This window comes from Myxocyprinus asiaticus, chromosome 31, assembly GCF_019703515.2.
Source record: "Myxocyprinus asiaticus isolate MX2 ecotype Aquarium Trade chromosome 31, UBuf_Myxa_2, whole genome shotgun sequence".
NCBI classification, from domain to species: domain Eukaryota; kingdom Metazoa; phylum Chordata; class Actinopteri; order Cypriniformes; family Catostomidae; genus Myxocyprinus; species Myxocyprinus asiaticus.
The window spans coordinates 35,760,036-35,772,450 of NC_059374.1; the positions used below are offsets into that span (position 1 = coordinate 35,760,036).

Below are 12,415 nucleotides of genomic sequence, written 5' to 3' on the forward strand. Positions count from 1 at the left end.
CACATAACCACTCGGTACAATTATTAGGTTAGCACACACTAATAATTATGTTACATAATAGAGTGCATTAATAAAAAGGGGTCATGACATAAGGAATCAAAATTTTCTTGATCTTTTGATATATAAGAGGTCATTCTACTATAAAAACATTCTGTAAGTTTGAGAACTCAAAACTTCCTACTCAATAGAAAAAAAAGCAAAACTTTTAAAACGTTGCATCCTTAGCCCTGCCCACTGCTACTCAGTCAGATAGGCAAAGAGGAGAGAGATGGGCCTAAACTGTCATGGGAGATTCATCTACACCAAAGGGGATAGACCTTCCTAAATGTTTTTCTACATAAACATGCACTAGACAAACTGCTTTGACCATTATCATGCATCTTGCGCCGCTTTTAAAAGATGCAATGTCAAGTTATAACTCTTAAAATGAGACCCCCATTCCCTATGTATTTTCAGCTCATAATCAGCATGGATTGCTTGTGAAACTGTGTCACTATATGATTCAAGCTTTGCAAAGGAACTGTTATTGAAGGATGGGGCAGTTAAAACAATACTGGACCCAACTGCAAATCCTTAAGTAACCAGTTTCAGGGGGGCCTGGGTAGCTCAGCGAGTATTGATGCTGACTACCACCCCTGGAGTCGCGAGTTCGAATCCAGGGTGTGCTGAGTGACTCCAGCTAGGTCTCCTAAGCAACCAAATTGGCCCGGTTGCTAGGTAGGGTAGAGTCACATGGGGTAACTTCCTCATGGTCGCTATAATGTGTGGTTCTCGCTCTCAGTGGGGCGCGTGGTGCCGCAGAGAATAGCGTGGGCCTCCACATGTGCTATGTCTCTGCGGTAACGCGCTCAACAAGCCACGTGATAGATGCGTGGATTGACGGTCTCAGACATGGAGGCAACTGAGATTCATCCTCCGCCACCCAGATTGAGGCGAGTCACTCACTACACCACCACGAGGACTTAAAGCGCATTGAGAATTGGGCATTCCAAATTGGGGAGAAAAGGAGAAAAGGGGAGAAAAAAAGTAACCAGTTTCATTCACGAATGTTTCAAATGTCATGACTGTTTATGGTGCTGCTGTGACTGAGTGAACAGTTTAAAACATTCAGATGAAATGTGTTGGGTGTGCATTATATGTGAACTCTGTTTCGAGGGGCCAATCATAACAGTGGGCAATTAACATTGAAATTTAAATTAGACGCTGAGGCCAAAACTGAGCGTTTCAGACAGAGGGCCAGAGACAGGGTGGAAAATGACCATATATTACTAAATTGTGACTGTTTTTGTGCAAAAAAAAAAAAAAACGTTACTAAAATTATCAGTGGACCTCAAGGAAGGTCATTTATTTTTTTTTTTTTAAAAAGTGTATGTCATGACCACTTTAAATTATAACATTTTTAAAGCATATTGAGACGTGGGAATTGTTATGGAGTATCCAAGAGTCTTTACCCTTCAGTCCATTACATCCAGTGATTCCATTCTCCCCTCTGGGTCCTGGATGCCCCTGAAGGCCTGGAGTTCCTTGATTGCCAGGGGTACCAGGCTTACCAGGTGCTCCTTTGGCTCCTATGCCTGGAAATCCTTGTTCCCCAAGTGACCCTTTCTCTCCAGGGGGGCCTAAAACACATTTGCAGTTACAGAGAAAAGTTACTTTATTATCAGAACCATCTTGTGAAAACTCCTTTCCTTTATTTCATCCACCTGAGCTTTTCCATTTACATGTATAGGTTGTGCAGGCTTCACTTAACTATGAAAATTCTATCGTTATTCATTCTCCCTCATGTTGTACCAAACCCGTATGGCTTTCTTTTTTTCATGGTACAAAAAATTTAGATATTATGCAGAATGCTCATGCTGCTCTCTTCCATATAATGAATCATACAGTGACCAGAGGCTGGATCAATTTACTGAGTAAATGAAGATAGAACTTTCATTTTTGGGTGAAGTATTCTTTCAAGATCAGGTCAGTCAAATATCCCCTCTGCTTCCATTGATACAGTGGTTTCTACTCACCTCGCTGTCCAGTGAAGCCAGGTGGTCCTGAGCAGCCAGGTAGACCAGGCTCTCCTCTATCACACTGATCTGGTTTCCTTCCTGGGCAACCAGGTGGTCCTGACATACCATTTGCACCCTTTTCCCCTTTTCTACCAAGAAGTCCAGGAATACCAGATGTACCTGCAGAGATACAATGGAATTTATTAAATGTCAAAATGTCATTGTTTTGGGATGTCTTCATATTAAACTTAGTTGTTTAATTAATTGTTAATTAAAACACAAACATTTTATTAAGTTCACTGTTCTGTATTATTAGTTAGATATACTTGACTTTTCCATACTTCAACAACTTTAAAGGGATAGTTTATGACTTTCTTTCTTCTACTGAACACAAACGAAGAGTTTGAGAAGAATATTTCAGCTCTGTAGGTCCATACAATACAAGTGAATGGGTATCAAAATTCTGAAGATCCAAAAAGCACATTAGGCAGCATAAACGTAACTCCAGTGGTTAAATCCATATCTTCAGAAGCGATATGATAGGTGTAGGTGAGAAACAGATACATTTTTAAGTCCTTTTTTGCTATAAATTCTCTTCCCTGCTCAGCAGGTGGTGATATGCACAAAGAATGCAAATCACCAAAAACAAAAGAATAACAAATGTGAAAGTGAAAGTTGAGATTGATAGTATAAAAATGACTTAAATATTGAACATTTTGGTACCCATTTACTTGCATTGTGAGGACCTACAGAGCTGAAATTTTCTTCTAAAATCTAAGTTTGTGTTCACCAGAAGAAAGAAAGTCAAGAATTTTAATTTTGGGTGAACTATACCTTTAAGATTGTACATTTTCCATCTGGGTGGTTAGCTGTTTTTTTTTTGCCTCCTTAGCAATGAAGATTTAGGTTAAATGTATCTGAATGTATAAGTGATAGTGTATATTTTAGGTGATGTGAATGGTCACCTTTTAAGTTCTCATAATAACTTAAATTGTGATGTGGTGTGACACATGAATGCATGCATGTACTGTCTAAACAGAATTAGAAAATTATGTTTAAAATAGTTTTAGATTAAGTATAGCATGCCACTTTGCAGGACATCTTCTTTGTTTTACCTTGTAATCCAATTGGTCCAGGGGGTCCAGGGACACCTTTAGGGCCGTGGCATCCCTGAAGCCCAGAGGGCCCCATCGGTCCTGGAGCCCCGACAACCCCATCTCCAAAACACCCTTTCAGACCCTCTGGTCCACGGTTACCAGGTGTGCCAGGTACACCATCAAAACTGTCGCCGTCAGAACCAGTGCCACCTGGATCTCCTTTGTATCCATCTGGACCTATGGACAAGATGGCAGTGATAATAGATTAACAATATTTTCCATCTGGACATGTTCTTTTTAAGCTGACGCTATGGTTATCTCATGCAAATGCAGAATCATTAAAAAATACATTACAACCAGAGTTCCCACACCATTTGAACAATGAATTTCAATGAGTTTTCCAGTCATTCAGGAATACTGGATTACGATTTTTAAAAATGATTTAAGAGATTGCACTCGCAAAAAGCAATTTCTAGCCGATGAAATATATTACAGCTGAGCATAACTAGAAAAACATATATTTTACTGGGCTTTTTTTTTTCTTCACTTCGGCGATCCTGGTCTTTTTAGATCTTAGCGCAGCTTTTGATACTGTAGACCACAGCATCCTTATCTCACGCCTTGAGCAATGTGTGAGTATTTATGGTAACGCCCTTAGTTGGTTTAAATCCTAATTTACAGAAAGAAGTTTCTCAGTTTGTCTTGGGGAGTTCTTATCTGTGTCAGCTCCTCTTACCTGTGGCGTTCCTCAGGGCTCTGTCTTGGCCCCTGTCCTGTTTTCTCTCTATATGCTTCCATTAGGAAGTATTTTTAAGAAACTTGGAGTATCATTTCACTGTTACGCAGATGACACTCAAATTTATTTACCACAGAAATGAACTAAAACCCTTGCTGGCCTGTCTAACTGATCTGAAATCATGGATGTCACTACATTTTTTAAGCCTTAATGATAGCAAAACTGAAATAATTATCCTTGGGCCGTCTGATATCTCTGGCCCACCCAATATTAATCTGGGTCATCTGGCTCATTTCCATAAATCTTCAGTGAAATATCTAGGTTTGGTATTTGACAGTGCCCTCAAGTTCGACAAACAGATAAATTCTGTTGTAAAAACACGTTTTTTTTTCATCTAAACTTTTATCTAAAGTCAAGCCTTTTTTGTCATTTAAGGATTTTGAAAAGGTTATTCAAGCCTTTATCTTTGCCTGACTAGACTATTGCGATTCCCTTTATATAGGAATTAGCCATGCATCCCTTGCTCGCCTGCAAATGGTCCAGAATGCTGCAGCCAGTGTAAGTGTGAACATATTACCACATCTTCACTGGCTTCCGGTTCATTATAGAATTGATTATGGATTATTATTATTTGTTTTTATATCCTTTAATGGATCAGCGCCCTCATATCTTGCCACCCTTTTACATAGACGCAATCCCCTGAGATCACTTAGATCCTCAGATCAGAGGCTGTTGACAGTTCCTAAACTAAAGCTGAGGGGTGACCATGCTTTTGCGGTAGCTGTGCTGAAACTATGGAACAGTCTACCTATTTACATTAGAACTGTTTCAACAATACATGATTTTAAAACTAAGTTGAAGACGTACCTTTTCTCCCTGGCTTTTAACCAACCTTAGAAGTTGTATTTTGCATTTGTGTATTTTAAATATTTTATTATATGCTTTCTGTGTGTAAATCGCTGCTGTACAGCACATTGGTCAACACTTGTTGTTATAAATTGTGCTTTATAAATAAACTTGAATTGAATTGAATGACTTCAATTTACTGATATTTCCGTAGGAACCTGGTCATGGAAAACCATATTCAATAGTTTAAAAATAGGGTATATTCAAGGATAAAAAAAGATTTCTCTGTATGTTATTTAAGTTAAACTGAAATGTTCTCAAGCATATTGAATTTGTCTTTTGTTTTCAGATTGTGACAATCTTTACCTCTGTGTCCGCTACATCCATAATCACCAGCGTCGCCTTTCTCTCCCTTGGAACCATCTGGTCCAACTCGCCCTCTGCATCCTGGATTTCCAACCTTCCCTTTCTCACCTGAAAAAAACAAAATAAAAAACATCTAAATGTTTTGGCTATAACAATTTTATCATGGTTGATGTGACATTATTATTATTATTATTATTATTATTATCGTTATTATTATGCTACCTGAAAAACCAGGCAGTCCTCTTAATCCAGATGGCCCAAGAATGCCAGTCCCACAGGGCAGAGTTTCACCTACCAGGAAAATTAAGAAAAATTGTTTCCTTCACAAATGTCCACACAAACATCTACAGTACAGTACCTTATTTATCACAATTAGATTTATTTAAAACAAATAGTATTTGTTTTCCAGTTGTATACAATTGGCTAACAATTTTCATCTGACATTTACACTTTGATATAATTTACCTCGGCACCCTTTGGGGCCAGGGGGTCCTGTTTGGCCTTGGGCCCCCGGGTCTCCTTGTTGCCCCCGTCGCCCAACAGCCCCCATCATATATGGGCCAGGAGGCCCCACTGGACCTCTGAAGCCCTTTGCACCAACACTTCCTTGACAACCCCTATCACCTGGCAGACCAACAACATTATATCCCTGAGAAAGAAAAAAAGAACTAATTAATGACTGTGTGATTGGATCTGTACATTAGAACAGTTTTTTTTTTTTTTTTTTTTTTTTGCGCCAATGACCCATATGATGATTACTTTGCAATGACCCCTTCCTAAAATATACATATTTCATGTATAAATACCCATTTATACTGTGTGTGAAAAAAAGTTTTCCATAACTGCATAAATGTATACCTTAACTATACATACAGTCACTGTTGCAAAGATGAATGTACTACTAATTAACTTTACCCATTGAATCCACCAATAAACCTCAGGAATTAATACAGTATTTAATGATCTTTCAATAATCTATCTTGAAGTCTATACTCCTAAATCCAGTCTATATTTATGACCCAGTGTGACTGACCAGAGGTCCAGGATCTCCAGGTATGCCCATCTTCCCATCAGCCCCTCTCCTGCCACTGTATCCTGGTGGCCCGATTGGTCCAACAGTTCCCCTACCTCCCTTCTGCCCTTTAAACAAAGAGAATAACACTGACAGTCAATGATACAAATTAATTTATAAGTTGGACTGATGGGTACATTTATGAAGAAATGTCAAGGTCATATTCACTCCAAAATCAAAAGAATAATAATAAATAAATAAATAAATAATAAATAAATGTAAGCCTATTTATAGGACCATTCAGATTATTTGAATTGTGACATTATTTAAATTACATTTTCACCCCAAGTTCTAATTGCAAATTTTTTATTTATCAGCATAAATTAAATTTTGTACAAAAAACAGTACCATAATGTATGCTTACAATTGTACTATTCAAATAATACATATTAATCCTCAAATATAAAATATAAATTATAATATTTATATATTACATAAATGTATATATTATATATATTTTTATTTTGTTATTTATATGAATAACATATATTTAATAAAATATTTCAGGGGGTAAATTGTGGAGAAAATGTGCTTAGTTGCTATACAAATAATAATGTAAAAATAAACAAAAACACAATGGTACGAAAAATAGGCTGTATTTTCTTAATGGAAAATATAATAATAATAACAATAATATTAATAACAATATTAATAATTAATATTATTATGAAATGAAATCCTAAACATTTCATATTTTTGTGATATTCATCCTGATATGTGACTAGCAGTTTATATAAAGATGAGATTTTTCTAGATAACATATTCAGAAATATAAAACTCTGTAGATGCACTGTAATTTTATTATCAGACATTTAACATTCAAAACATTAATTCTGTATTATAACAGACAAAATTATTAGGTGTTTCACAATGGTAGGTAATAGTGTTTTAATGTCTAAAATATTAAAAAAAAATAAATAAATAAATAAATTGCAAAAATGCTTCACCCTTCATCCTTAAAACCGTGAAATCTCCTTTCTCTCCTTTAATTCCTCTGACTCCTGTGAAGCCTCTGGGGCCCTGAGAAACAACAACAGACACAAAAATTTGAAATATGAAAATACACACATATGCACACAGTAAAATGCACAAAGTGTTATTATCATTTACAAAAACTAAAATGAAATCTAAATCATTTTCGTTGACTGAAAAAAAAAAAAAAAAAAAAACCCAGTTGGAAAAAACTGAAACTAAACAAAAATACATTTGTTTACAACTCCAAAACTAACTAAAATAAAATACAAATGAAAAAAAAAAAAAAGAGAAAAGATTATTTTACTCAAATACACAGTATATTTTTCATTTTTAAATATTTACGATCCACCTTCATAAAGCATGAAATTGCCGTTAGATAGCAGTAACACAATATGTTTAACAAGTTGGAATAAATGGGAATACCAAAATGAACTAAAAACCAAATGAAAAATTCTAAGCTATAATAACATTTATTATATGGACACACGGAGAATCTCGACTAGGTTTACATACAGTTGCACCGCCTGCACCTCTCTTTCCTAAAGGACCGACATCACCAATGGGACCAGGGGACCCCTTTCGCCCAGGATCACCTGGGTCACCCGGAAATCCTGGAATGCCAGGCCTGCCAGGTAGGTCACCAGGGGGTTCACATGCACACGCCCCATCAGGACCTGAAAAGGCACACAGAGGAGCAAACGCAAATGTACTCCTACTTGAGAAGGATGCTTTGCCACCTCCTAATGGACACCAATACACATTACACACAGCCTTCTGGCTAGGAAAACCCCCCAAAAATAATCAGCACTATGGACAGCACCAGCTAAGCCTCTCCTATAAGTTGACTGCAGATTTGTGTCAAATTCAAATGCAATGAAGCGTTTAGCTACCAATAACAGTGCTGTACTTTCAGCTCTGTTTAACACATCTTACCATGTCTGCATCCAATCAACATATTTTTTCCACACAATCAACACAATGTTTTTTTTTAAAAAAGAGTGCAGATTCCATGTAGGTTTACTCTACTGTTTATAAACCCAAGTGGTCCCAAATATTTGGATACTTAAGCCACACTTAAAATGTATGAGTGTTTGATAAACAAACCAAGTGACATTCATTTAGGACAAAATGCCAGCACAAGCACTCTTTTCAAGCTAAACATTTCACAAAAAATACATTTTTTAGGTTTTAAATAATAAAACTGACTTCATGCAAAAACGAAAAATGACTTCGGTAACAGCCGATTAAGAGTAATTGCAAAAATGTGTAAGAAAAGTGACATTAGTTCTGAGGAAAGTTCTAGCACCATACTGATGATCAAATTTATAAATGTTTAATTGTGGCTTCCATGTGTCCAAATACATTTTGGGTACACTGTATATGGATACAGAATTACATTTCTTACAATTACATAAAACTCACCTTTCCTACCCTGGACACCTAGTATTCCAGGACGCCCCCTTTGTCCAACATTTCCTGGATCCCCACGCTCACCAGGAAGGCAGTAGTAACCTGTAACAGAGATGGAGAGTCTCAACACCATGTGTACTTATTTCAAATGCTGGCATAATGCTTGTATTATTTATGTATTATGTTGTGTGCATTAACTATGTGGATACATGAATAAATGCATGCTTGTAGTGTGTGACAGTTTATAAAGTTGTGCTCACCACAACCTGTTGACTCGAAACACATGACGAGACAAAAATGTTGATGTCAGTGTTGACGGTTGGACAAAGACAAAAAACAGGCAAACAAAGACGTATGACATGCTTTGAAGAACATACAGTGACACACTTGAGATGGACACACATGCACATTAGCAATAATGCCAACATTATAGCTAATGAGACATAGGTTAGTGGGTCTATACTACACATGCTAAATGTTTCACTAATATTAATGACAAGCCAATATAAAGACAGATAATATGTCATAAATCATATTTGGGGAACTAGGTACATGCAACATTCAATTATTCATAATACAGTCTTGCACTCACACATCCACACATACAATGGTACAATTTTGTACAGGTATGCACATACTAAAGCTATGCTGAATTTATTGTTATTTTGTTTTTTGGAGCTTTCATAATAGGAAAGAAAAGTAACACTGCGTCCTAACCAGGCACGACGATTTTGCAGCAACAAGAAATTTGTCCAACCTAGTCTCATAGAATGTACTTTACTATAAAAACATTTTTGCAAACTGACTTTAACGTGCCATATTCTACATTTCATCACAGTATCCTGGTGAAAGGAACAATAGAGGTGCTCACGCCGATTATGACTTTATATTTTTCACACTATTACTCACACACTGCTATGTTATGACATCAAAACACTTTACTATAACACATCATTTGAAAAATGATATATTTTAACACTTGTATTACAGCTCACCTCATAGAGTGTTGGACTTTGGATTCGGAAGACCATAAATCGAGACCATTCAAGCACGCAAGCTAAGCTGAAAGTGTTATAGAAGTGCCACGAGATGACGTGGTTGCTTCATAAAATGTGCTTTTACTTCTCATTTTGTTTTTGGACACTATCGGTTAGATTCAGGTGTTGGTTAAGTGTAAGGATGTCTGTTTTGAATCAACCTCTCATTTGGTTTTAGATCACTATTGGTTAGTTTTAGGTTTAAGTTTTAGGTTAGGGAGGTACGTTTTACTCATTAAAAACCTCCATTGAATATTCACCATAAAAACCTCGTCTGGTAACGACACCATTTAACTCGCTTTTGGCGCCCCTCACTGGACATTTCACTGGGAAACTGCAGTAAACGTGTAATAAGGCACGTCATTTCGTTTTGCAAAAGTGTTGCCATGGCCACTTAATTTTTTCAGTCCACACTGAAAGCGAACGTACTGTTTCAGGCAATACAATCAAGACAGATCAGAACAAATCTGGTGTTTAATATAAAGCTTTGTGGAGCAGAATGTTGGACCAATGAGATTTCATTGTTGGCATGGCCAATTAGAATGACTGAACAGAAAACGGTCTTGTTGTTCATTGCAGTTGTGGCTGGTTAAGAAAAAAGCTCAGATTAACATGGAAAATAATTTATCGCTTGCCACTTTTTCGTTTTGCTCTTGGTTGAGAAGAGTGAAGGAAGTGAGAAAGAAATTCCATATTCACCCACCAGGAGAGCCAGGATTTCCTCGTTTTCCTTTAGGCCCTGGAAGGCCCCGTTTCCCAGGTTCCCCTGGAAAATTCAGAAACTTCTTTTAACCATTAAAAATTTTATAATATGCCACAAAAATACTTTGATTTGCAGAAAGGGTAGTTCACCCAAAAATGAAAATTATGTCATCACTTGCTTACCCTCGTGTTATTCCAGACCTATATGAAGTTGTTTCTTCAGTGGAACACAAAAGGAGATGTTAGACAGAATATTTGCTTCAGTCACCATACACTTTCATTGTTTGGAAAAATAATCAATAAAAGTGAATGGTGACTTAGGCTGACATTTTGCACACATCTCCTTTGGTGTTCCATGGACACCAGGTCAACCAAATTTGGAACAACATAACATTGGAAAAGTTTTGGTTCAAAAATTTTGGGTGAACTATCACTTTAATACTGGGTGTACTGTAAACAGGGCAATTGTGTGTCTTATGTAGCATCCACTCACCAAGACAGTCATAAAGCTCATAAAGATTTGTATACATATTGGCAGTCTGTATTCTTCCTGGGTTGCCTTTTTCTCCTCTGAGTCCAGGTAAACCCTGGAGACCAGATTCACCCATAGCACCTGAGAGTTAAGAAAAAAAAAAAGAAAGAAAACCAAACACTGACTGAATCCAAGATCCTGTTAATGGTTTAAGTATATATATATATATATATATATATATATATATATATATATATATATATATATATATATATATATATATATATATATATATACTCACTTACCAGCCCTCTTTCACCAACAATCATGCCATGGTCCAAATCACTGAGATCACTTTATTCCCCATACTGATAGTTGACGTGAATATTAACTGAAGCTCCTGACCCGTATCTGCATGATTTTATACACTGCACTGCTGACACACGATTGACTGAGTAGATAATCGCATGGATGATTGTTGGTGCCAGACGGGCTGGTTTGAGTATTTCTGTAACTGCTGTTAACAGAGAATGGCCAGACTGATTCGAACTGACAAAGTCTATGGTAACTCGGATAACTGCTCTGTACAATTGTGGTGAGAAGTATAGCATCTCAGAATGCTATTCTGAGATGTGGGTTGGCGCTGTTTTGGCGGCACGAGGGGGACCTACACAATATTAGGCAGGTAGTTTTAATGTTGTGGCTGATCGGTGATATATATATATATATATATATATAAAGTTCATAGTTTATCATTCACACATGCACAGACCCACACCTATTATTGATGGTCCTTGATCACCAGGGGGTCCAGGAATACCCATCATTCCTCTGTAACCAGGTGGTCCAGTTGCACCAAGGAGCCCTGGATCTCCAGGCAGTCCTACATAAAAATGCATACCAAATTAGAGGTCTACACGGGCAGAACCCAGTCTGTAAACAAGACCCTGTAACTGAACTAAACCAATCAGCACTGCCAAATCTTAAGACAAAACCTGACCCCAAACTCAAATCACATCTTTTATTTTATTTTCTCTGAATTAAATCAAATCAAATTGGTCCCACCTTATATTAGCTGTCTTTAACTACAAACATTAAAATGCATACAATACAGTGTGCTTATTGTGTAACTATATGTTGTCCTGCAAAATTCTCACAAGATACACATTTGCTGTTCCTGAGGTTGAGCTACGGGTAGGTTTAGGGGTAAGGTTAGGGTGTAGGGTTTAGGGTAAGGGATAGGGCAGGGTTAGGTTTAGGTTTAGGGTTAGGGGTAAGGTTAACAGTGTATCTATAGATGTTATTAAGTGCAGGCACTTTAAATGTAAGTACAATGCAACAACATGTATGTACATAATAAGTACATTGTATCAACTGCTGTATTAACTGTATATAAAGTGGGTAAATTAAATTAAATTAAATTAAATTACCCAAACAGAGCCCAACCTATATGGAACTCTTTATGGAATTCAGTGTTCTGGATTGTATAATGAATTCAAGCAAACCATAAAGTGACAATGTTCATGGAGAACAGCATTAACCAACTATTACACAATTACCTGTCACATTTTGGTAATAGTACTCCCGCTTTCCTATAGGTCCGGGGTCTCCTGTGTAGCCCTGTCACACATTCAAACCAGCAGTCAGACTGATAATACACTTGCAGGTATAGATATCACTTACCTTATCACTTTCTATTACACAA

General features: G+C 36.9%; 1 protein-coding gene across 1 annotated transcript in view; it reads right to left on the bottom strand.

Annotated features, from left to right (window-relative positions):
- The window catches only part of LOC127422172 (collagen alpha-4(IV) chain-like), a 46,027-nt gene that overhangs the window by 14,521 nt on the left and 19,091 nt on the right, over window positions 1-12,415 (bottom strand). The window contains exons 13-26 of the mRNA XM_051665509.1: window positions 12,270-12,330; window positions 11,489-11,593; window positions 10,775-10,851; window positions 10,240-10,321; window positions 8,512-8,601; window positions 7,603-7,763; window positions 7,062-7,134; window positions 6,076-6,182; window positions 5,508-5,691; window positions 5,265-5,333; window positions 5,043-5,150; window positions 3,113-3,331; window positions 2,016-2,177; window positions 1,452-1,619 (exon numbers count right to left, since the gene is read on the bottom strand). Of these exons, the coding sequence (XP_051521469.1) occupies window positions 1,452-1,619; window positions 2,016-2,177; window positions 3,113-3,331; window positions 5,043-5,150; window positions 5,265-5,333; window positions 5,508-5,691; window positions 6,076-6,182; window positions 7,062-7,134; window positions 7,603-7,763; window positions 8,512-8,601; window positions 10,240-10,321; window positions 10,775-10,851; window positions 11,489-11,593; window positions 12,270-12,330 (1,666 nt within the window). The remainder of the gene's footprint in view (window positions 1-1,451; window positions 1,620-2,015; window positions 2,178-3,112; window positions 3,332-5,042; window positions 5,151-5,264; window positions 5,334-5,507; window positions 5,692-6,075; window positions 6,183-7,061; window positions 7,135-7,602; window positions 7,764-8,511; window positions 8,602-10,239; window positions 10,322-10,774; window positions 10,852-11,488; window positions 11,594-12,269; window positions 12,331-12,415) is intronic.